The 25,972-nt window shown below is 50.3% G+C and overlaps 1 protein-coding gene across 1 annotated transcript in view; it reads right to left on the bottom strand.

The window, feature by feature from the left end:
* SESN3 (sestrin 3) overlaps nt 1-25,972 on the bottom strand; it is a 293,232-nt gene that overhangs the window by 96,987 nt on the left and 170,273 nt on the right. The window contains exons 5-6 of the mRNA XM_086935298.1: nt 14,393-14,629; nt 11,779-11,926 (exon numbers count right to left, since the gene is read on the bottom strand). Coding sequence (XP_086791424.1) covers nt 11,779-11,926; nt 14,393-14,629 — 385 coding nt within the window. The remainder of the gene's footprint in view (nt 1-11,778; nt 11,927-14,392; nt 14,630-25,972) is intronic.

The raw sequence follows: 25,972 nt of genomic DNA, 5'->3' as shown, positions 1-25,972 counted from the left end.
GGGGTCTCAAGTGAGAGCTTCGGGATCGCAACTGTGACCTGTGTCGAAACTTAAATGACACCCATGTATACACCACAGGAAGACTTTGATCAAAGAGCGCTGGAGCCTGCAGATAGGAGAATGGGCATAAAATTAGCTTAGTCTGTAGGCCCAACGTCTTTTTCAGAAGTAGAATGAAAATGTCATTCTCAAGTACAATGATACAAGAGACTAAAACATAATATGGCCTGCTTGAAAATAGTGTTCCTTTGCAGTCTAGAAGAAAGATCTTGGTCTGTAATTCGTTGACTTGTCAAGAAATAACAGAGCGGAAATGCGCTTAGCTAGGCCAACAACTAATGGCTTTACTTGAAGGGCACATACTAGTTCAATAGTATAAAGCCTCAACAAGGTATTTCTAAAGACTGGCATGCATATCCTGTCTCCTGTCACAAGGCGGACGTCTTTACTAGGAGAGCTTTTTAAATGTCAAAACTGCCTTCACTGCTTTTTTTTCTGGAGTTTTATATTGCGAGTACTAGACCAGAGACATTGGGTATCAGAGCGCTTTACATAAGCACCAGTTTTGTTACATGAGGACACATTAATTTTTGTTAGGCACAGGAATATTAAGTGATTTGTCCAGAATCACAGGATGTTGAGTGTCACTGCAGAGACTCAAACCCGGTTTCCCAGCTTCTAAGTCGACCTAGCCGCAAGGCTACATCCTCTCCCCAGCAGTCTGGCAATGCCAGGCCCTAGAACTACGTCCTCTGTGAGAATCCAAGCAATTTTGCATGTCACCCCAATGAGAAATTCAACTGGAAGTCAACTAAATACCAAATGGCTGCATAATGTAAGAAAAGCAAGACACGATCGGGCGGTCAAGGAGCCAATGCCACAAATATTCTTACAGCTACCAGCTGGCACTGAAAACCCTGCAGGGAGAAAAACAAGCCATGCAGGGTTTGGTGGCCCAATAATGCCTGTGAATACAACCACGTTCAGGAACAAGTTGTCCTAACAGAGTCACCACTGAAAGCAACAATACAAAATGCTGCCATTAACCAATTCTGCTGGCACAGGATGTTTACATGGGTCAGCAGAGTGCACATCCAACACTGTGGCTCATAAGCATCTATTACAGCTGCACCTCCATGCTTCCATGGCTGCCAGTCATTGAGCACTGAAGAGCACAGCTTACGTCGCCAAGAACCCACCCACCGACCCCACCAACCCAGACGCCGCAGCCTGACACCTCAGACAGTGGATCGACAACTGCGCCAAAACCCTCGCCGCGCTCAAGAAGTTTTCCAACAGCCACGCCAACAAGATAGCCACCTGGTTCACCGACAAGCTCCAGACCTCTAAACGCGCATGCCGGAAACTGGAGAAGACATGGCTTCACGAACGCACACTGGACAACCATGCAGCCCACAAGGACGACACCCGCAGACACCACCACCTCATCAGATTAGCCAAGAGATCCTCCTTCAGAGATCGCTTGGATAACAACGCACACAACAGCAAAGAGCTCTTCATTATTATTATTATTATTGGGACATTTATTGAGCGCTGCGCTTACGCACACCGGCGTGTCCACGCGCTGAAAGTGGGAGTAGGCAGATGACAGGGAGCACAGAAACAGCACGGGCCATTATTTGCTATAAAGATAGGTTTTTAATTTAGCCCGAAATCTGGCCTCATCTAGTTCCAAACGCAGGTCCGTTGGCAGTTTGTTCCAGTTAGTTGCCGCCAAGTGTCTGAAAGACCTGCCTCCCATGCGGGCCTTCTTAATTCTTGGGGTCTTCAATAGGCCACCCCCTGTTGATCTAAGCGCCCGTGTTGGTATGTACGCTTTGATCAAATTCGTCAGGGGGGCGGGTGCCCTGCCATTCAGAATACGATGACAGGTACAGAGAGCTTTGTACTCCACTCTTCTCCTTACGGGGAGCCAGTGTAGCTGCTGGAGGGCCGCCTTAGATGGCGCCCTTTTTGGCAGTCTGAGTATCAGACGTGCTGCCGCATTCTGCAGCACTTGCAGCCGGGCCATGCTTTTTTCTGGCGCCCCCAGGTATAACAGGTTCCCATAGTCCGCCCTAGCTGTTACCAGGGCATGAACCAGGGTTTGACGTGCTGCCAGCGGGAGTAAGTCCAGGACCTTTCTCAGCTTCTTCAGAATCCCGAAACAAACTCCCACCACCCGATTAATCTGGGGGCCAAAAGTGAGCCCTACGTCAAACCACACCCCCAAATTGCGCGCCTCTAGGCACGGGGTAGGGGTGGGGCCAAGGCAGGAGGGCCACCAAGCCGGCGACCAGGCAGACTGGGCTCTCCCTACCACCAGCACCTCTGTCTTGCTGCCGTTCAGCTTCAAGCAATTATTGGCCATCCATTCGGCAAGATCTTGCATACACGAACGGAAGCCATCGGCAGCAAGACAGGGCGCCTGCGACAGGGAGATCACCAGCTGCGTGTCGTCGGCATAGGAGACCAGTTGGAGGCCATGACTCTCCACGATCGATGCAACAGGCGCGACATACAAATTGAAGAGGGTAGGGCTCAAGGACGAGCCCTGCGGCACGCCTTGGCCCAGAGGCACCCCCCTAGAATAGCAGTCTCCCTGCCTGACTTGAAAACTTCTCTCATTGAGGAAGTCTTGGATCCATCTCAGCGCGGTGCCAGAGATCCCACCTCTGTTCAGACACTGTAGCAAGATGTTGTGTGCTACAGTGTCGAACGCCGCGCTGAGGTCCAACAAGATCAGAGCCATAGTTTGGCCTGCATCCACGCCCTCTCTCAGATGTTCCGTCGCCATGAGGAGGGCGGACTCGGTGGAATGACGTGGCCTGAAACCAAACTGCGTCGCATGGAGCAATCCCCTTTCCTCTACGTGCTTCATAATTTGGGTATTAACCACCTTTTCCGCCACTTTTGACAGAAAAGGCAGGAGGGAGATGGGCCTCAGATTTTCTAATACCTCGAAGCCTAGGTGGGGTTTCTTCCTGAGCGGGAGCACCACCGCCTGTTTCCATCCGACCGGCAGCTTCCCTGACTCAAAAGACACGTCGAGGATATGCCTTATATAAGGCTCCAAGACTACCAGGCTGTCTGCCAAGCGTTTTGGCGACACCGGATCCCACGGGGACCCTGTTTTTACAGAGCGGCACACCGCTAATAGTTCCTCAGGAGGAGGGGTGCAGTAGCGTATGATATGCCCTGCCGTCTCTATGTGCCCCATTGCTTCCTCTAGGTCCAGCCCTGAAGGCCGAATAGGAAAGGTTGAATAAATCTTCTCTACTTTAGCGGAGAAGTAGTCTGCAATTCGGTCACAGGACTCCGTAGAGCAGCTCTCCGGCTCTGTAGATGCATTCACCGACGTCAAGGATTTATAGATGCCAAAAAGTTCCTTGGCAGAGTTTTCCGCCCCCTGAATTTGTTCAGCAAAGTAGGCTGCCTTAGACTTTTTTATCAGCCTGTGGTGAATGCGCCTTTTTTCCAGAAATAGATCCCTGGCCTGGTTGTCATAGGCCACCCTCCAGACTTTTTCTGCCCTCCTACAGTCTGCCTTTGTCAGTCTCAGCTCAGCGCTGAACCAAGGAGCTGAGCGATCTTTCCGAGCGCCTGTAGTAGTAGTGCGGCAGAGTGGGGCTGTCTGGTCAAGCGCTGCCGTAATGCGCTGATTCAGATTGAGGACAGCTGTTTCTATGTCCTCGCCCCCTGGCAAACCATCCCTAGTTAAGGCTTGGTTGAAAGCAGCCACCGAGAATTTAGCCCACTTCCTCCTAAGATAATTAGAGAGTACCTGGCTGGTTTTGTTGGAGTTTCTACTCTGTATGGAGAATGCCACCAGGAAGTGGTCGGTCCAGGGAAAGGGTTCAACACCTGACACTTCCACACCTTCCCAATTAGCATAGACCGGGTCCAGGAGGTGTCCCAGTCGATGCGTAGGCGACTTAAGTTTCAGGTCCAGTTGCAAGGCAAGCATGTCCCGACCAAAATCCTCAACCCCAGTGGCCTCAGGGCAGTTGAGGTGCAGGTTAAGATCTCCTAAAAGGAGAAATTTATCCCTGCGCAGGGTCGCCTCCATGAGGCTTTCTAACAGGCTCTCCCTAAACTTAGTACAGGCCCCTGGGGGCCGATATACCAAACAGCCCTTAAGCGTCATGGCCCCATTAATTTTAACCGAGAAGAGGCCCGCCTCACTCTCCATAATCGGCGTGCGTTCTAAGCAGCAAACCAAAGTGTCCTTAAAAATAATCGCAATCCCCCCTCCCACCCCCTCAGGCCTATCCTGCCTGACCCAGGAGTAATTCTCCGGTGTGGCTTCAATGATGTCAGAATCGGAAAACTGATCTAACCACGTTTCAGTTAGAAACAGTAGGTCAAGATTTTTTTCCGTAATCAGCTCGAACACATCGAGCCTGTGTTTACGTAGCGACCTGACGTTCAGGAGACCGCAGGACAATGCCTGCTCCGTGGTGTCCAGCGGCCTAGTAGTCATACGAAAGCTGCAATGAGGGCATACCTTGTCGCTGCTCACCATCCCGTGCATACAAGAGGAGGCAGCGTGGGGGCGAAAACCAAGAAGTTGTTCCCTAGTCCAGTAGATCTTTCGACCAGGGGTACTAGCCCTAGCCCGCTGTCGGCCGCGGACGGGCGCAGACGGGCTCGACTTTGGCGACACTTCGGCGCGCCTTCGTCGCGCCCGCTGCGCTCGTCCGCTGCGCTCCCGGTATGACATCCTCCTTTTAAACCCTCAGCCCGTCTGTCTCACCGCGACTAGACCGCTAACCGGTCACTCGCAGGCGGAAACGGAAGTGACTGTCTCTCACCTCCACGCCCTCCGCTCAACGGTGCTAGCCACCCTGTCGGACCGAGGCGTGGAGGAGGGAAGACAAGACAGGCACCCCAAAGCGTCTGGTGAGTCAGGGAGTCCGGGGGGGTACTATAAGCCTAAGTCCGCTAAGGATTTTGGCTTTGACTATAGCGGAGACACTGCTAGGAGTGCACCCAATCACCGTGCAGAAATAAAATATTTTTAAAAGTAAAGATATGCTGTGCAGCACAGTCTGTAAAAGCGCTACGTGAGCACGATTAAAACACAGTACACAATATCAGCGCGCAAAGCAGCTGCGAGCCCTGCCACTCTTCAGCATCGTAAAGGTACTCTCCAACCCCAGCGCCAACGACTTCCCGCCCTCACAAGAACTGTGTGACTCACTAGCCATCTTCTTCCACCGCAAGATCGCTGACATCCACGACAGCTTCAACACCACGACCGCCCAGACTACGCCAGACTCCACCTCCCCTGTGAACACCACCAGCGCCAACCGCCTGACCTCCTGGTCCAAAGTCAATGACGACGAGACACTCAAGGTCGTGAACTCCATTCACTCAGGATCACAGTCTGACCAGTGCCCACACCACATATTCAACAAACCAGACGCAGCCATCGCACCCCAACTACGGAAGGTCATCAACATCTCCTTTGAAACAGCGACATTCTCGGAAAGCTGGAAGCACGCCGAAATCAACGCCTTCCTCAAGAAGCCCAAAGCGGCCCGAAGGACCTCAAGAACTTCCGGATCATCTCCCTGCTCCCGGCAAAGGTCATCGAGAAAATCGTCAACATGTAACTTGCCCGCCACCTCGAAGACAACGACATCTTGGACCCGTCCCCGTCCGGATTCAGACGAAACCACAGCACCGAGACAGCCCTCATCGGCGCCACAGACAACATCAGGCGCCAACTAGACAACAGCGAAACATCAGTCCTCATCCTCCTGGACCTGTCAGCCGCCTTCGACACGGTCTGCCATCGCACTCTAAAGACCCGCCTCCTAGAAGCCGTAATCCAAGAGAAGGCTTTTGACTGGACCACCTCCTTCCTCTCTGGCAGAACCCAGAGCGTCTGCCTCTCACCCTTCCGATCCAAAGCCACCGACTTCTGCGGCGTCCCCCAGGGCTCATCCCTCAGCCCAACGCTGTTCAACGTCTACATGGCCCCCCTCGCACAAGTGGCCCGCGATCACGACCTCAACATCATCTCCTATGCTGACGACACCCAGCTCATCCTCTCCCTCACCAAGGACCCACACACTGCCAAAACCAACCTCCACGAGGGAATGAAGGGCCGTCGCCAATTGGATGAGGAGCAGCCGTCTGAAGCTGAACTCGGACAAGACGGAGGTCCTCATCCTCGGACCCACCCCCTCAGCCTGGGACGACTCCTGGTGGCCGACCACACTGGGAACAGCACCAACACCCACCGACCATGAACGCAATCTAGGATTCATCCTCGACTCCTCCCTCTCCATGTCTAAGCAAGTCAACGCCGTCTCCTCCTCCTGCTACAACACCCTCTGCATGCTCCGCAGGATCTACAAGTGCATCCCGACCGAAACAAGAAGAACGGTGACACAGGCCCTCGTCAGCAGCAGACTGGACTACGGCAACGCACTCTATGCAGGAATCCCAGCCAAACACCTACAACGACTACAACGCAGCCAAAACGCCTCCGCTCGACTGTCAACGTCCCCCCGCCGCAGCCACATCACCCCCACCTGAGAGACCTACACTGGCTCCCCGTTGACAAGAGGATCACCTTCAAGCTCCTCACCCACGCACACAAAGCACTCCACAACGCCGGACCAGCCAACCTGAACAGCAGACTCAGCTTTCACACCCCCACCCGCCAGCCTCACCCTCGCCGATGTCCCCCGCATCCAAGCCTTCTCCTACCTCGCCGACAAGACTTGGAACACCCTCCCTACCCACATACGGCAAACCCAAGACCTACTCGCCTTCAGAAGACTCCGCAAGACCTGGCTCTTCGAGCAGTAGCAGCACCCCCCACCCTCCGCGCCTTGGGACCCTCACGGGCAAGTAGCGCTATTTGCTGAAAATCATGGAAACAGCATGTTTAACACTCACTGGAGAGCATCCGTAGGGGTAGGTGGATAGCAGGGGAGACACATACCAAGCTGATGACCCAAAACACACTAATCCAAGACTTAACAGAAAGAGGTGGGTCAAAAGCCTTGCTGAAATGCCCATAGACTTGCATCTTTGATTCTTTTCAGTGGTATGCTCGTAATCAATGGTGTTTATCTGTCATTCATCTATGACTTGGTAACAAACAGGAGAATGGGCCTTTCAGATTCCAAGAAGTGGAAGCTACCGAACCTATGTTTTACAGGTAATCAAGTGCTAATTAGAATGGCCTTCTCGCTATGCGGGTTGGGGCTGGCATGCCTTTATGGCCGATTGCTCCAAAGTGCACTGCACTTCCCTAAAAGGCGGAGAGGTAAGTGTTGGACCAGTTACTGATGAGCGCACAGCACTAGTTTCCACGAGTTGGTATACTAAGATTTGCCCAACTAAATTACCTGCAAGGACTGATTTCTCCAGCAGCAAACATGCCCAGATGGAGAAGCTCCTCCCCGGTAAGTAACCTCAAGCTTGCTAGGCCAATGACCAAAACACTATACGCAACGTTCTGGTTCAAATCTTTACCGAAATATTGGGTGCATGCCATTGTCTCGGATGAATGAGCATCTTCCAAGGACGAAAATGAAATAAGTGTGTGCCTGTCACAAGTGTTTAATCTTGCATACGCAAAAAGCGTTCTAACTTCGACTGTGACAATATCAGTGGCGTCAGCAACCAGTTTTGGTACTTTTATGAATTCACTGTTTTCGGTCTTTTAAGAAAAGATTTACTCAACAGGTGGCATTGCCCAGTCATTTTGGAGGAACAAAGTTCTCCTTAGATTAGAAATACACAGAGCACAAAGCATTACAATAAATAATCTTCTTACACTGCATGTTCAGCAGCCCTTCTAGGACCTGTGAAATGCCTGTGACTACAGGTTAAGCCGCTAACAGTATCTAGCATCTGCCCAGGATCTCTTCTACTACAAAGCAAAGTTGCCCCAGGATTCGTGTATAGCTCACACTGGTGTGAGAGCCCACATAATTTAGGGGCTCCCACAGAAAAAAATAGTTCACCTCTGAATCCAAACAATGTTTTCATGGAAAAGGCAAGATCGAACAACAGGGATGATGTGGCCCTGCAGGTGATCGAACACCATCTCTGGTGAACTGGGGTTGACCAGTCAGTTGTCCGGGTACGGGAATACAGATATTCCCGTCCTCCTGAGATGGTGAAGGCATGAGTTGCCAATGTCCATCCAAATGGGAAGACTGCAAACTGGTAGCGAGTGGACCCTACATCTAGGTACCGCCACTGCGACTGAAGAATCTGTATGCGTGAATATGCATCCTGCATGTCAAGCGGCACCATCCAGTCTTCCGCTTCGAGCACCAGAAGAACTTGATCAAAGAACAGTGTCTTTAACTTTTCCTGAAGTCTATGATCAAACCTAGACTGGTGTACTTTGTAGGAACCAGGAAGTACAGCGAATAGCACCGCTGCCCAATTTCTTGATCCAAACGAAATCCAGTGCTCCTTTCTGTAGCAGGGCTGACACCTCCTGCTGCAGGGTTTGCAGATTGTCTTCTGGCTAAGGCTCTGTAGAGGAGTCTGCTGGAGGGTAGTGCATGCCCCCTTCTACAGACTGAAGGCCTTCCAGGCCTCTCATGGGATGCACATGCTTCTTCAAGGGGATGCTAAAGCAGTTTGCCAGGTGGTGAAGGTGAGGAGGAAGAGGAGAAGGAGGAGGAGAAGGAGGAGGAGGAAGAGGAGGAGGAGGAATAAGAGGAGCACTGCTGGGTTTTGCGGATCCTGCTTCTGTAGTGCCTTTGAGCAGTGTGTTTGGCTGCAGGAGAGGCTGAGAAGGTTGGTGTTGCTAAAAAATTAACTCTTTTGAGAAACCTTGATTTTTTTTTTAAACTGCGTGTAGGACCTAGTGGTTGACCGAAGGCCCCAAGATGGAGGTATTGTGAACCTTACCAAGGCAGTGTCTGTGTATAGCTACAGAGGAGCCCATAGCCCTAGCCACCGAACCTGCTCATCTAGCCCAACCCTAATAATGTGTCTTGACAAGTCTTGTCCACCATGGACCACCTCTGCAAAATGTTCCTTAAGGTGGACCGGCAAATTTGCGAAAACAGTTGCTGTCATGTTCTCTAGAACATGGGTATTTCACCTCAGGAGACAGTCTCAATTAAAGGAGCAGAGAGTCAAGCTTCTCACCAAGAAGATCTTTTTTCCCCCCAAGAGCCTCAAACTTTTTAGATTTCCTATGACGACAGGGAACCAGGAAAGCTCCTAGGTTCTGTTTAGTACAGGATGGGGCTTGATCTACCAGACTCTCGGGGATAAGGGTGAACGGTCAGGAACGGTGGATTACCTGGTGCTGGCCTGTTTCTCCTTACCACCAAGCGGTACACTGCTGGGGCTGCATTGGTTCCGCCAAAGTGCAGAGAGGATGTAGGACCTCAGTCACAATATTAGATTTAGATTCTACAGAAGGAAGAGGCAAGTCTAAAAAATCAGTTGCATTCCTAAAAATGGCAAGAAATGAAGTCACTTTTGCAGGTGCAGGACTTTCTGCTATGGGTCTCAGTGCCTTAAAGGGCCAGTGGTGTTCCTAGTGTAACGAAAGAGGCTCAGACCTAAGGAGAACTCATGGAGACATCCCACTTGGAGACCCCCAATGTACCAAAGAGGACCAACGCCTGCTAGAATAGCTACATCGCATGGAGGAACATGGCTGGATTAGCACAAAGCACAGGGAAATCTGCATACACCAGTGGTGGTGCTGTAAAATGCATTGTTACTGGTGGAACCAATAAGGGGCCTGGAGCAGTCTGCTGTTCTTTTGCCTAGACTTATATCCAAGAGCTCAGAGGATGACGACGACGACTACTTTGGGGACCGAGTAGGTTGAGGAGACTCATCAGATCAACCCGAATAGAGGAGAATCCTGTCTACGTTTCCTCTTTTTCTAACATTTCCCTTTTTTCCCCTTAGAGGACATGGAAAAAGGAGAGGAATGAGACTAAGTGTGGCCTCGACCTGGAGCGAGAACGACGCTGATCCAGACGTTCAGTGTGGGCCATTAAATAGTTGGCATTCCATTCTTTTATGGTCTTTGGGTTCATGCAACATTACCACTCGCATGACCACCAGTCGTGCCCCAACCTGAAGCACCACAAGCAGGCCACGTGGGGGTCAACAATGGACACTTGCCTGTCACAATTGCAACAGGGCTGCATCCCTGCCCTTTTGAGAGGCGGCATTCGCTGAAGCACAGCATAGGAAGGTTTTGAAAGTGAAAATTCTTTGTGAAAAGCACTGTGACAATAAAAAAATCAACAACAAAAAAAATCAACAACAAAAAAATCAAGGGAATAAGTCCTGCATCCACACTGAAGGGTGCAAAAAAAGGAAACGAATACTGTCACTGTAGTATTACTTTGGGTGCCAAACTGGAACAGCACCCCATACAAGTGCAGGAAAGCTATGGAAAAGTGATTGGATCCAGTATGCTGCCGGAAGATATTCGACGGGTGAGGAATCTGCAGGTAGAAGTATCGATCAGAGGTGCCAAACACAAAAGGACGATGCAGCCAGGCTCTTAAAAAAACTGAGTATGCATTTTAAGTCGTAGGTACGAAAACAAGCCAGACACACACGGATCGGACTGTCCCAGTTCCTGCCAATTGGGAGAAAGGCTGATGATGCCTGGAATAGGACTCCTGTACTGATAGTATATTTTAGGCTGAGGTGGGAGGTGGTAAAAAGGTTTGTGATGACAATAACCCTCATAGTGGAACATGGACTCTGAGGGCATCCTTCGAGACAGGTTGAAACATTACCAGCCAATGCTTCAAAGGACGTCATGCCACAAGTGCACAAGATAGTCATGACCAGGAGCTCCTGAAAGAGACCATATCTCCCAGCTACCTGCAGCAATTACCTCAAATGCCTTTCATTTCAAAATGATGGAAGGACGTATTTACTAAAAAAAAGGATTAAAATGACCCAAATAAAAAGACGTTGCCTTTTTAAAAGAAGTGCACCGACTGGTGGTAATTTCGGAGGACAAGTATTATGAACTGCACTACCCATTCCACTGATCAGAATAAGTGCAGCAAAAAAAACTGTTGTTAATCCTGACAGCGCTGCCCCTCCCAGATCAAACGTGTAATACCAAAAAAGTATTTTATATCGCTAGCAATGGTGTGGGATGGAAGTCATTTACCTCATAAATGCAAGGGTTGCCTAGGTGTACACACAACCTGCAGCTCAACAGTCTGCCTGTTCCACCACCATTATGCATGCGATGCACTAGCACAACAGAGGCATATTGCTTGGCAGAATCCAGTTAACACCCCCAGCAGTATGACCCTGTTTATTAAATGTAGAGGGCCACAGTATTAAAAATGTTCACCAAAAGACGATCCAGTAAAGCTCCATCTGGCTATCTGATTTAGTGGCAACCCATTGCCAGCTCCTGTAGATGGCAGGCTTCTGTTTACAAGCTAACCTACATCCCATTGGTTGGGTTGTGCTACATCTAGAGGTGGATAGTGCAGAACATGCAACAATAAAGCCGCTACAGCCACATTTGATTAACACCGAGTCAGCCCTCATCTGACTCACTCTCCAGGACCCAGACTCCATAGGAAGCTCCCTCCTCATACCAGAGTCTTTTGGCATACACATTTCGACATCATGTATTGGCATACGAAGAACAAAAACAAGAAGAACATGAAAGGAAGGGACATTGGGTTCACACATTACAGCATCATATTGGCTGATGTGGAAAGAACACAACATAATGCAATAAAACTAAACTCAAGAACAAAACTCTGCAAAAACAGTTACCTGCAGATATAACTAGGAGGCTTTCTTTCTTCTCCTTCTCAAAGCGAGTTGCCATTTCTGCCTGAGAGGCCTCTTCATCTTCTCGATCTTCTTGAAGTCTTTTCATTCTTTCCATTAAGGTCTCCAGTTCACTGGCCAAATCAGTTGACTACGTAACCAGAAAAAGTGTCAGAGAAATAAATGTTCACCACTGAGTTAGGTGCCAAATTCTGATATTTTAGAGAGAAAATTCTTTTGACACACAAGTTTATGGTTATTCATTTGCGGGTTATCTTTTTAACCTAACTGCAAGTTTGCTGCTTTGCAACCTAAGGCAAGCATTTCTGCTCTACTGGCTCCTTCCTACAGTCCAACTTCAAAGTTACCAATACAGTCTTCTCCGGGTACCCGCAGTGACAAAAACAAGAACCAATGTGGTTCCAATGGACCAAAGACATGATTCGTTGTGACACACCTCTGACGTATGTCCAAAAGCATATCATAAGCATGAACCTTGAATCTAGTCTCCCGTAGCTTAGCCAAGTTCAAGTGTGAGTTCTGCTTTCCTGCTGCTGTGGATACTGCAAATACATTACTAGAGAAAAGACACTATGGGCTACTGGCCACAGTAAAGCCAGGAACTAGTACAGTGCTTAACAATCTTTAGGAACAGGCAGGTCCAAAGCCGGAAGAGGGAGGTATCAGGGGGTATGAGGGGGAGACAATAGTAGGAGTTTTGGAGGAAAAAAAATGCTTTCAGGTTTAGTGCTTGCCCTGGAGGACAGTGACATGAGTGCTTATCTGGTCCTAGAGTATGATAATTAATTCTGCAAACAGTCAAATAGTTACCTTGTAAGCATTAGTCACTAGACACAGTATTCTATAGTTCGGATGTACTATCTGAAGCTGCAGTTTCGGTTTTAACCATTGTGACATAGGCAAGTATGTATTTATCCTGCTACAGACAGGGAGGTCGTAGGATTCTGCTCCAGACAGGGAGGTTGTAGGATCCTGCTATACAGACAGGAGGTTGCAGGTTCCTGCTACAGACAGGGAGGTTGCAGGTTCCTGCTACAGACAGGGAGGTCGCAGGTTCCTGCTACAGACAGGGAGGTCGCAGGTTCCTGCTACAGACAGGGAGGTCGCAGGTTCCTGCTACAGACAGGGAGGTCGCAGGACCCTGCTACAGACACGGAGGTTGCAAGACCCTGCTACAGACACGGAGTTCGCAGGACCCTGCTGCAGACAGGGAGGTCGCAGGTTTCTTCTATAGAGACAGGGCGGTCGCAGGACCCTGCTACACACAGGGAGGCCCTGCTACAGATAGGGAGAACCCTGCTACAGATAGGGAGGGCCATGCTGCAGACAGGGAGGTCGCAAGTTCCTTCTATACAGACCGGGAGGTCGCAGGATCCTGCTCCAGACAGGGAAGTCGCAGGATCCTGCTCCAGACAGGGAAGTCGCAGGATCCTGCTCCAGACAGGGAAGTCGCAGGATCCTGCTACAGACAGGGAGGTCGTAAAATCTGCCATAGACAGGGTGGTTGCAGGACCCTACTGTAGGGAGGGAGGGAGGTTGCAGGTCCCTGTTACAGACAGGGAGGTCGCAGGATCCTGCTACAGACACGGAGGTCGCAGGACCCTGCTACAGACAGAGGGGTCGCAGGACCGTGCTACAGACAGGGGGGTCACAGGACCCTGCTACAGACAGGGGGGTCACAGGACCCTGCTACAGACACAGAGGTCGCAGGACCCTGCTACAGACACGGAGGTCGCAGGACCCTGCTACAGACACGGAGGTCGCAGACCCTGCTACAGACATGGAGGTCGCAGACCCTGCTACAGACAGGGGGGGTCGAAGGATCCTGCCACAGACAGGGAGGTCGAAGGATCCTGCCACAGACAGGGAGGTCAAAGGATCCTGCCACAGACACGGAGGTTGAAGGATTCTGCTACAGACAGGGAGGTCGTAAAATCTGCTACAGACAGGGTGGTGCAGGACCCTGCTATAGGGAGGGAGGAAGGTTGCAGGTCCCTGCTACAGACAGGGAGGTCGCAGGATCATGCTACAGACACGGAGGTCACAGGATTCTGCTACAGACACAGAGGTCGCGGGATCTGCCACTGACAGGGAGGTGGAAGGAACCTGGTACAGACAAGTAGGTCGCAGGACCCTGCTACAGAGAGGGAGCTTGTTTGAGTTGACCAGAGAGCAGACGCAAATCCTGTAAACATTGTAATAGTTTTAACAATTAACATGCATAATGTGAATTATTTAAGTGGACTGTTTATGTGAAATGTACATTTCTATGGGAAACACTGTCATTAATTTGATAATCCTGGCAATGTAAATCAAAATGTGTTTTAAAACAAAATCCAATACTTCCAACAAATAGTTTTATGCTAGTAAAAGAATGAATAAGCTACCAAGAAGCCATCTGTGGCGATTGGCTTCTTGCATTGGGACAACCTTAAACGAAACACACAGCCTCCCAGATCATTATACAATTGCACAATGTGAGGGTAGTTGCCAATTCCCTGTATGACCCAATAAACACATTCTGCAATTGGAGAAAATATTAGATTCTTAGAAAAACTGAGCTTGAGAAAAAAAATATACACTCAGTTACACTTACACCAAAATTGTTGCTTGTGAGCGCTGCATTTATTATGGTGTTGTCATTGGCAAGATCACAGGCGCAGAAGTTGTTGACTGGCTCTGGTCTGAATCCATTGGGAGGGTCCTGATCGCTCTCTGGATTTATGCCACTTCCGAACACGAAGCTTGCCAAAGCATGGTAATGAGCCAGCAGGACCACAGCATGCACAAGCTCAGCCAGGGACCAGTTGTTCTGCCCAGTCTTGACCAAACTCTGAAAGTCAATCCAAGTGAAGAGACGCATTAAGAACTTCATCTCCTCGAGCCCTCACAGGTTCAGGGCAAGCTTTGACGCAGCTCACGTGAAGATGCAAATTGTGGCTTTGAACATTCCTGCATGCTGCTGTAGAAGAATGCCAGATTGAACAAGTCTGATGGTCTCAATCAGACTGTAGACTATCCAAAGGGCTCAGAACCACCCCAATGGGATTCTTGTTTGCCTACAGCAGCGCATGCAGTTTTGTATTCAGGTATAACCTCTGCAGGAATTAACCTCTTCAATGCTAATGACAAGGGTAACTCGTCATGATGCACTGGCTGAGCTGTGCTGATGACAAGGATAACTCGTCATGTATAATGGGGTTTTCACTAAATCAGCACCGGACGGGAAAACCCTCTAGCAGCCAAGGTGTTAATGAGGAATAATGTTCACGCAGTTTTTGAACGTTTTTTTTCAAGCAGTAATATCCCAGATTTATGCATGTACAATGTCTGACAGGTAGAAGAACATGGAGGAAAATTCACACTCTAAAAATGAGGAGAGGCATTTACAGTCTACTGGAAAGTAGAAAAGCGGGCGCGGAACAGTGGGTACATAATTTGCTACTTTGCCCACTAATCGGAATGACGCCCTATGTGTTTAGCTGTTATTGCAAGCCTCTGGATTCGAAATTTGGGGATCTGCCTATTTGGCTGACAAGCTCAACTCACCACCTCTGGAGGTCTCTCTGCACATCAGCAGGCAGAACACCAGACTGGGGAGTAAGAAGTGCAAAAGAAAAACCTATTCAGGATCTGGAACCCTTCTGCCAATCTTCAGTCTATGAAAGAGACGAAGACACCTCCTTACAACCTACCTCGCAACCCAGTAAACAGTCAACGTCCCCTCCCAGCACCCTCAAACTAAATTCAAGCTCTGTTTGTCGACAAGGAACAGTGCTCGCTCTTCTGCTTTTCGGCTAGGTTCGAGCCCCACACAAATCATAAACATACATTATTATGGCTTTTCATAATATCCTTTCATTACATTTTTATTGACCATATACAATAACATATACAATAATCAACACAGATTCTGGTTTATACTAGAGTTTGGATTTTTGCTTCAGGAACATATATTCTCAGTTTCATAACACGCATGCCATCTCTTACTTCATCATTATCAATACAGTTCCTTCACAGAGAATCCAAAAAGACCAATACTTAACGTCTTGGTTTCCCTGTAATTCCAACTCTGAGTCAAACAATACATCTGAACTAATTTTAAATAGCCCATTGCTAAGCTATCAAAAAACTATAAGAACTAAAAGAAAGTAAATTATAGCTGTAGCAGATGAAGGACTACAGAGTTTCTTCCTTATTGGATCAATATGGTGCGATGAACTTCCGCTCCACCTCTGCGCGGAGCTCGCCCAACTCTGCACTCCACCTCTGTGCGGAGCTCGCCCAACTCTGCACTCCACCTCTGTGCGGAGCCCGCCCAACTCTGCACTCCACCTCTGTGCGGAGCCCGCCCAACTCTGCACTCCACCTCTGTGCGGAGCCCGCCCAACTCTGCACTCCACCTCTGTGCGGAGCCCGCCCAACTCTGCACTCCACCTCTGTGCGGAGCCCGCCCAACTCTGCACTCCACCTCTGCACTCCACCTCTGCGCGGAGCTCACACAACTCTGCACTCCACCTCTGCGCGGAGCTCACACAACTCTGCACTCCACCTCTGCGCGGAGCTCACACAACTCTGCACTCCACCTCTGCGCGGAGCTCACACAACTCTGCACTCCACCTCTGCGCGGAGCTCACACAACTCTGCACTCCACCTCTGTGCGGAGCTCACACAACTCTGCACTCCACCTCTGCGCGGACCTCCCCCAACTCGGCACTTCACTTCAGCAAGGAACTTACCCAACTCGGCACTCCACTTCTGCGCGGCGCTCACCCAACTCTGCACTCCACCTCTGTGCGGCGCTCACCCAACTCTGCACTCCACCTCTGCGCGGAGCTCGCCCAACTCTGCACTCCAACTCGACTAATAGCATATGTCTTACCCCTGAGGCGGAATCCGGGGGCTTAGCTTGCCAATTGAAAATTTTAAAAGTGTGCATTTTATTGTTTTGTGGAAATCATTTAGCGTTTTGGACTAATTTTTAAAAAGATAACCCATACCTCCTGCTTCACGCCGCAATATAACCCTGCCCCCAGCGCAGCCAATCAGGTTGCTGACGCTTGGGAAGAGAGGGTTCTCAGCCGCCATATAGGAGGGAGAAAAGGGCTGCGGTCCAGCTGCTGGCCGCCTCCCGTCCTCCCTGGTTATTTAAACAGCGCAAGAGTGCGGGCGTGCTGACTAATAGCATATGTCTTACCCCTGAGGCGGAAGCCGGGGCTTAGCTTGCCGATTGAAAATTTTAAAAGTGTGCATTTTATTGTTTTGTGGAAATCATTTAGCGCTTTGGACTAATTTTTAAAAAGATAACCCATACCTCCTGCTTCACGCCGCAATATTACCCTGCCCCCAGCGCAGCTGATCAGGTTGCTGACGCTTGGGAAGAGAGGGTTCTCAGCCGCCATATTGGAGAGAGAAAAGGACTGTGATCCAGCTGCTGGCCACCTCCCGCCCTCCTCAACACCGGATATAATGATGATGACATCCCGTCCGCGCAGGGGGCGTGCCAGCGGCGCGCCAAAGGCGTGCCCGTCTGCGCCCGTCCGCGCCATGTCCGGGCCTAGGGCCACACCCCCTGTGCAAATTGTAGAAAATAAGAGGAAATATACATACTCTAGCTCTGAACTTCATCTATTGAGACCCAGGGCTGGTTGCCCTGTTATTAAGCCACATCAAGAACCTATAAATTGTCCGGTATGTATGCAGGATTTTGCATTCTCACATATATTGATATGGTGACTGAACCTAACGTCAAGCCCAAGGAACAGGACTGTAAAATTACACTCATTAAGGCTGGTCTAATAAATGCGAGGTCGTTGGTTAAACACAACACTCATATGGCTGAACTTATTGAAAGCCAAGATTTGGATTTATTATTTATTACGGAGACGTGGGCGGATGTCGCTTCAGACTCTGATCTGGCTCTAGCCATTCCAGAGGGTTCGCCATTTACAGAGCGGATAGAGAGGGGAAACGCGGGGGGTTTAGCAATTACAGTTTTAGGGTAAAGATCTCGGAGAAGGGCAGCAATCCGAACTGCGAAAGGCTTTTGTTTCAAATTATGCTCACAAATAATTTCACTTTTAATGGTCTACTAATCTTTAGGCCCCCCAGTGCAAAGACCCCACTGATTGACTCACTCATTCCTTTTCTAGAATCAAGTCTAGCGGGCACTGACTACACTATTATGGGTGACTTCAATTTGCACTTGGAGAAATATGGTGACCCTAAGGTAGCATCTTTTAAGGATGCACTAGCCAATTTCTCCTTGGAACAAAAGGTATTTGTAGACACGCACTGGGCTGGCCACTCATTGGATGGTATTTTCTCCTCCTGTCAGTGGATAAGTAATATTGAGACTCTTTTGGTCCCCTGGTCCGACCACAAGGTAATTATGTTCTCATTAGAAATCAAGGAAAGTACTGGAAGGCTGGTTGAAGTGCTTAGGCAGGCAATGTACCCTGACTGGGCAAAGACCAACTTTCAGATTCTTATAGACAATCAACAGGAATCCTATCCCGACCTTGGTCTAGAGAGCAATATAGCCTGTGAGCAATTTAATGACTGGATAAAGGCCGCAGTGCAGGTGGCTGTCCCACTAAGGAAAGTAACCTTCAAAAGGAAAATGCCATCACAGCCTTGGTTCTCGGAAGCACTTAAGGCTCAAAAACAGAGCTGTAGAAGGGCAGAGAAAAAATGGAGGTCAAACTACGATGTCAAACATAAAGAAGACTATAAAGTGGCTTTAGGCACGTACAAAAAATTGATTATAACGGAAAAAAGCAACTACTTTGTGCAAAAAATTAATGACTCAAAAGGATCTAGTAAAGCCCTTTCTTCTACTGTTAAGAAACTAGCAAAAATTGATAACATCAGCTCAGAGGCAATAACATCGGATTTTTGCAACACTTTGGGTGAATTCTTTGTGAATAAGGTTTCCTTGGTTTTTAACTCTTAAGAATCACCTTTCAAACAATGTAGATCTGGTTATCTCCGGCCCAACATAAGCCGCGGAGGAGTTGCCGTAGACTCCAATGTTTCAATTTTCCCCACCTACTTTAGAGCAAATTATAAAGGAAGTGAACTCTACCAGTTCAGGCAGTCCAATGGACCCCTGTCCGCCTAAAGTAATGCAGCTTTTCCCAGAACTACCTAGTTCCCTTCTGGTGAAACTCTTCACACAAATTATATCGTCTGGGATTTTCCCTGATGTTTGGAAAAGTATATCAATAAGGCCGCTCCTGAAAAAAATCGAATTTGGATAACGAGGAGCCCAGTAGCTATAGACCCATAGTCAGGATTCCATTTGTTGCGAAAATCCTAGAGAAACTATTAAACAAACAGCTGTCCCGGTATTTAGCAGAGGGCAGTTGGTTAGATCATTCTCAATATGGATTCCGGGAGGGACATGGCACGGAAACAGCTCTGCTGATGGCGGTTGAAGAACTCAGGAGGGTGCTAGACGATGGAGGGAAGGCCGCCTTAGTGTTATTATACCTGTTGGCGGCCTTCGAAACGGTCAGCATGAGACACTCCTGGCCCGCCTAGCAGAAGTAAAGGTCCACGATTCTGTAACATCTTTCTTTGCCTCATAGCTTCGGAATCGCAGTTGAGCTGGGAGAGGCAAAGTCCAAATTATTTAGTTCACCTTGTGGGGTACCCCAGGGCTCTGCCTTAAACCCTACCCTTTTTAATTTATATGTAGCACCGCTGGCAAAAATTATAAGGGATTGTGGCTTTACCCCAGTGTCTTATGCTGACGACACCCAGATAGTGGTGTCTATCAGTAAGGAGGTGAATGAGACAGCAGCCAAATTCAAACATTGTATGTCACAGGTCAGTCAGTGGATGACGGACAACTGTTTGAAGTTGAACGGTGACAAGAGTGAAATGCTGGTGCTGGGAGGAAATGCTAATATCTGGTCTCCAGCCTGGTGACCGGACAACCTGGGGAGTTGCCCGGACCTGGTAGACAAAGTAAAAAATCTGGGCATGACCTTTGACATCAAACTTTCTTTTGATGCTCAAGCAAGTAAACTTGGATCCTCAGTTTGGTTTATCTTAAAGATGATAAAGAAACTATTGTCTTATATACCAGACGATACCCGAAAAACGGTGGTGACGACATTTGCATTGTCTAGGTTAGACTAAGGAAATGCTTTATACGCTGGGGCTAGAAAACAAATCCTATCCAAGGTACAACGCCTGCAGAATGCAGCGGCGAGGTTAGTGCTTGGCATCCCCAAATATGAGTCAATTACACCTAAATTAAAACTGTTACATTGGCTTCCAGTGGCAAAAAGAGTAGGCTTTAAATCACTTTGCCTGGCATACAAGGCTGTTCAGGGCTCAGGCTCACAGTTTCTGCGAACTAATTTGAAATTGTACGAACCAGTCAGGATGCTCAGATCAAGGCAACTGAAATTAATTCGCATCCCGAAATTCAGACGAACTAATTGGGGTGGTAGACGTTTCTTGGTACATACAGCTCGGACATGGAACCGGCTGCCACTTAGCATAAAAGAAAGTCCATCGCTGGCCACGTTTAGAAAGGCAGTGAAAACCTGGCTTTTTATGGTTGACTGTTAGGGGAGTTGTTCTTTTTTTCTCCTCTTTGAGGCTTGCTATCTGTCTTAGCGCCAAGACGACTTCAGGCAATCGCGCGCTTTATAAGTGGATAAATCAAATCCTCAGCGCGGAGCTCGCCCAACTCTGCACTCCACCTTTGCGAGGAGCTCGCCCAACTCTGCACTCCACCTCTGCGAGGAGCTCGCCCAACTCTGCACTCCACCTCTGCGAGGAGCTCGCCCAACTCTGCACTCCACCTCTGCGAGGAGCTCGCCAAACTCTGCACTCCACCTCTGCGAGGAGCTCGCCAAACTCTGCACTCCACCTCTGCGAGGAGCTCGCCAAACTCTGCACTCCACTTCTGCGAGGAGCTCGCCAAACTCTGCACTCCACTTCTGCGAGGAGCTCGCCAAACTCTGCACTCCCCTTCTGCGAGGAGCTCGCCAAACTCTGCACTCCCCTTCTGCGAGGAGCTCGCCAAACTCTGCACTCCCCTTCTGCGAGGAGCTCGCCAAACTCTGCACTCCACTTCTGCGAGGAGCTCGCCAAACTCTGCACTCCACCTCTGTGCGGAGATCCCCAAACTCTGCACTCCACCTCTGCGCAGAGCTCACCCAACTCTGCACTCCACCTCTGCGCAGAGCTCACCCAACTCTGCACTCCACCTCTGCGCAGAGCTCACCCAACTCTGCACTCCACCTCTGCGCAGAGCTCACCCAACTCTGCACTCCACCTCTGCACAGAGCTCACCCAACTCTGCACTCCACCTCTGCGCAGAGCTCACCCAACTCTGCACTCCACCTCTGCGCAGAGCTCACCCAACTCTGCACTCCACCTCTGCGCAGAGCTCACCCAACTCTGCACTCCACCTCTGCGCAGAGCTCACCCAACTCTGCACTCCACCCCTGCGCAGAGCTCACCCAACTCTGCACTCCGCCTCTGCGCAGAGCTCACCCAACTCTGCACTCCGCCTCTGCGCAGAGCTCACCCAACTCTGCACTCCGCCTCTGCGCAGAGCTCACCCAACTCTGCACTCCGCCTCTGCGCAGAGCTCACCCAACTCTGCACTCCGCCTCTGCGCAGAGCTCACCCAACTCTGCACTCCGCCTCTGCGCAGAGCTCACCCAACTCTGCACTCCGCCTCTGCGCAGAGCTCACCCAACTCTGCACTCCGCCTCTGCGCAGAGCTCACCCAACTCTGCACTCCGCCTCTGCGCAGAGCTCACCCAACTCTGCACTCCGCCTCTGCGCCGAGCTCACCCAACTCTGCACTCCGCCTCTGCGCCGAGCTCACCCAACTGTGCACTCCGCCTCTGCGCAGAGCTCACCCAACTGTGCACTCCGCCTCTGCGCAGAGCTCACCCAACTCTGCACTCCACCTCTGCGCAGAGCTCACCCAACTCTGCACTCCACCTCTGCGCAGAGCTCACCCAACTCTGCACTCCACCTCTGCGCAGAGCTCACCCAACTCTGCACTCCACCTCTGCGCAGAGCTCACCCAACTCTGCACTCCACCTCTGCGCAGAGCTCACCCAACTCTGCACTCCACCTCTGCGCAGAGCTCACCCAACTCTGCACTCCACCTCTGCGCAGAGCTCACCCAACTCTGCACTCCACCTCTGCGCAGAGCTCACCCAACTCTGCACTCCACCTCTGCGCAGAGCTCACCCAACTCTGCACTCCACCTCTGCGCAGAGCTCACCCAACTCTGCACTCCACCTCTGCGCAGAGCTCACCCAACTCTGCACTCCGCCTCTGCGCAGAGCTCACCCAACTCTGCACTCCGCCTCCGCGCAGAGCTCACCCAACTCTGCACTCCGCCTCTGCGCAGAGCTCACCCAACTCTGCACTCCGCCTCTGCGCAGAGCTCACCCAACTCTGCACTCCGCCTCCGCGCCGAGCTCACCCAACTCTGCACTCCGCCTCCGCGCCGAGCTCACCCAACTCTGCACTCCGCCTCCGCGCCGAGCTCACCCAACTCTGCACTCCGCCGAGCTCACCCAACTCTGCACTCCGCCTCTGCGCAGAGCTCACCCAACTCTGCACTCCGCCTCTGCGCAGAGCTCACCCAACTCTGCACTCCGCCTCTGCGCAGAGCTCACCCAACTCTGCACTCCGCCTCTTCGCAGAGCTCACCCAACTCTGCACTCCGCCTCTGCGCAGAGCTCACCCAACTCTGCACTCCGCCTCTGCGCAGAGCTCACCCAACTCTGCACTCCGCCTCTGCGCAGAGCTCACCCAACTCTGCACTCCACCTCTGCGCAGAGCTCACCCAACTCTGCACTCCACCTCTGCGCAGAGCTCACCCAACTCTGCACTCCACCTCTGCGCAGAGCTCACCCAACTCTGCACTCCACCTCTGCGCAGAGCTCACCCAACTCTGCACTCCACCTCTGCGCAGAGCTCGCCCAACTCTGCACTCCACCTCTGCGAGGAGCTCGCCCAACTCTGCACTCCACCTCTGCGAGGAGCTCGCCCAACTCTGCACTCCACCTCTGCGAGGAGCTCGCCCAACTCTGCACTCCACTTCTGCGAGGAGCTCGCCAAACTCTGCACTCCACTTCTGCGAGGAGCTCGCCAAACTCTGCACTCCACTTCTGCGAGGAGCTCGCCAAACTCTGCACTCCACTTCTGCGAGGAGCTCGCCAAACTCTGCACTCCACTTCTGCAAAGGGGCTCGCCAAACTCTGCACTCCACTTCTGCGAGGAGCTCGCCAAACTCTGCACTCCACCTCTGTGCGGAGATCCCCAAACTCTGCACTTCACCTGTGTGAGCTCACCCAACTCTGCACTCCACCTCTGCGCGGAGTACACCCAACTCTGCGCGGAGCTCACCCAACTCTGCACTCCACCTCTGCGCAGAGCTCACCCAACTCTGCACTCCACCTCTGCGCACAGCTCACCCAACTCTGCACTCCACCTCTGCGCAGAGCTCACCCAACTCTGCACTCCACCTCTGCGCAGAGCTCACCCAACTCTGCACTCCACCTCTGCGCAGAGCTCATCCAACTCTGCACTCCACCTCAGCGCAGAGCTTATCCAACTCTGCATTCCACCTGTCTGAGGAGCTCACCCAACTCTGCATTCCACCTCTGTGCGGAGCTCACCCAACTGCACTCGGGAGCTCCACCAACTCTGCACTCCACTTCTGTGGGGCATAATGAATATGGCAACTCAATATCATTTAGTCCGTGGGTGTATTGTCCATTGTTCTTGCTCTATATGCACCCACGGCAGAGGTCATTCTGCCTTGTGTTGGAGTGCGCTCTGTTGCCTCTAGCTCCGCTTCTCGCTGACTCAGCCTCTGCCCGTCTTCCACTTGGTGGTCCTCCTCGTCTTGTCTTCTTGTGCACTCTGAGCAAGGAGATATTGCTTTAGTGAGGCCCATATGTCTTTATGTCGTGATCTTAGCGGAAGCAGTGCGGCATAACACAGCGATTTTTCCTGCCATGTTGTCAAATCCTTCACCCAGCCCTCCCTCTCCGCCATTTACATGCAAGCCTACGCTTCCCGATAAGGAAGCTCAGCGCCAAGAACTTTTTATACGGTGTATTGATCTCCTGGATACAGTCCAGCAATGCCGTGAGCGGGGTTGGTGGTATCTGTACATGACATACTCTGAAACACTTGCTCCCAATAGTCACGTACCTATGTGCACTGCCACGCCAGATGGTAAAAATCTGCCCCCTCCCTCCTACATCTGGCGCAGCGATCGTCGTCCCTCCGCTTAAATGTATGAAGTTTGCAAGTGTATGGTACAGTATATGTATAAACGTATAATGTATGAGTCGCAACAGACTGTTAGCTGTGAGGGCTGCTGTTTGCAAGCAACTGAATTCCCACTGCTCGTTCATCAGGGGCGCCTCCAGGTCGCTATCCCACTCCGATCTGGCCCTGAGGGCACTTGCCTGGGGAACAGTCTGGACGTGTTTTTATAAGAGTGAGTACGCGTCTATGGGGTCCTGGCTGCAGAAGCGCTTGGAGCGGAGGCAGTGTCGGCGGTTCAAGGGGGTATGCTGGGGAAATGGCTCGCACACTCTGGCGCAATATGGTGTACATAAATAGTTCCATAGTGGAGGGGTCTTGTGTGCCAAAGAATTGTTACCTAGTTCGGAACGGGCCGGCCAGATACAGATCCCCCAATACTTTATATTGTAACTTATCCAACATCTGTTTGCAGATGCCTTCCGATGTGACCTGCAACACTGGGTGGTTGATCAAAGGCAATATGAAGGGGTACATCATTGGTGCTTCAAGTATAGTAGTTATCCTTCTCGAGGCTAAAATGGTACAGTCCACTGTTGATGGATCACGTGGCCTGTTCCCACTAGGTGTAAACAAGTATGCCGAGGGTGGGATTGGATTCATATGTCTGTCTTCTATTGCCAAATGGAGCATGAAGGGGGGGAGGGGTGGAGCCAGAAAACCGCAAAATGAGCTTGTGCACAGTAAGAGTAGTGTTCAAAATTAGGGACCTTGAATCCTCCTTGTGAGTAAGGCAGCATCAGCGTGGAGAGGCTAAGTCTCCCTTGCCATCCACCCTAAATCAGGAGAGTGACTTGTTTCACTATCGTTTTAAAAAAGAACCTCCCAGGGTGGTACAGTATGTTTACAAATAAATACATTTGGGCAGGAGGGCCATTTTGACAAGTGATATGCGCCCTGCCATGGAAAGAGGCAACGCAAGCCATCTAGTGATTGTGTCAGTCACCCTGTCCATTGTGGAGCCGTAGTTGCTTCTCAGCTACTCCCCTTTATCCCTTGTTACATTTATTTCTAAGTATTTAATACCGTCATTCTTCCAGGCTAAGGGGTAATCTAGCAGATGGGGTTCAGTCAAATCTGTTAGTGGGAATACCGCCGATTTGGCCCAGTTGACCTGTATGCCAGAGATAGCCCCGAATCTGGTTATTTCCCAAAGCATCCAGGTTTAGATTTTCCCTAGGGTCGCAATTGATTAAAGAGAGAGGGCGGTAGGACTCGCAGAATTGGGGGGGGTTTATGTGGCTTGAGCAGGGAGATTATTTGTGCTTCACGCATGGTTCTCGGCAGGGTACCCTCTTCCCTTGCATCATAAAAAAAAAACCTTCAGAATAGGCGGAAGATGTTCCACATATGTCTTATAGCAGTGGTTCCTAAACTTTTTCAACCCACAGCTCCCTTGACCTATTGGTCGCTGGCTGAGAAGTGAATGCTATTTTAAAATGAGCATACAGGGGCTAAGGCCTGTTCAGTAGGTGCCATTAACTGATAGAGGTAAAAAATATAGGGCGTTCAAAAGTAAAAATGATGGGGTACATCTTGGGCAGTAGGGATTGTAGAGAGCACATCTATATAACAAAATATGACAAGTCAGTGTTTCATGTCTCTTTAACAATTACACACCCTCAGTAGATCATGCCTCATTAATAAGACATATTAATAAAAACTACCTGCTTTCTGCAGCAAATCTAAAATTCGAAATGCTAGAAGACATTACTCTGTTTTATGTTTCTACCAGTCTGCGTACACCATCCTCATATTTTACTGAAGTTATCCTATTTCACTGCGCGCTGCTACAAATAAACATACTTAAAAGTAAAAGTGCAGATAGTCGCTTGTTAGAAAATAT

The sequence above is a fragment of the Lissotriton vulgaris genome, chromosome 8 (genome assembly GCF_964263255.1).
Source record: "Lissotriton vulgaris chromosome 8, aLisVul1.2, whole genome shotgun sequence".
NCBI lineage: Eukaryota > Metazoa > Chordata > Amphibia > Caudata > Salamandridae > Lissotriton > Lissotriton vulgaris.
Note: the sequence above shows the minus strand (reverse complement) of the source record. Positions and strands in the feature narration are given on the sequence as shown.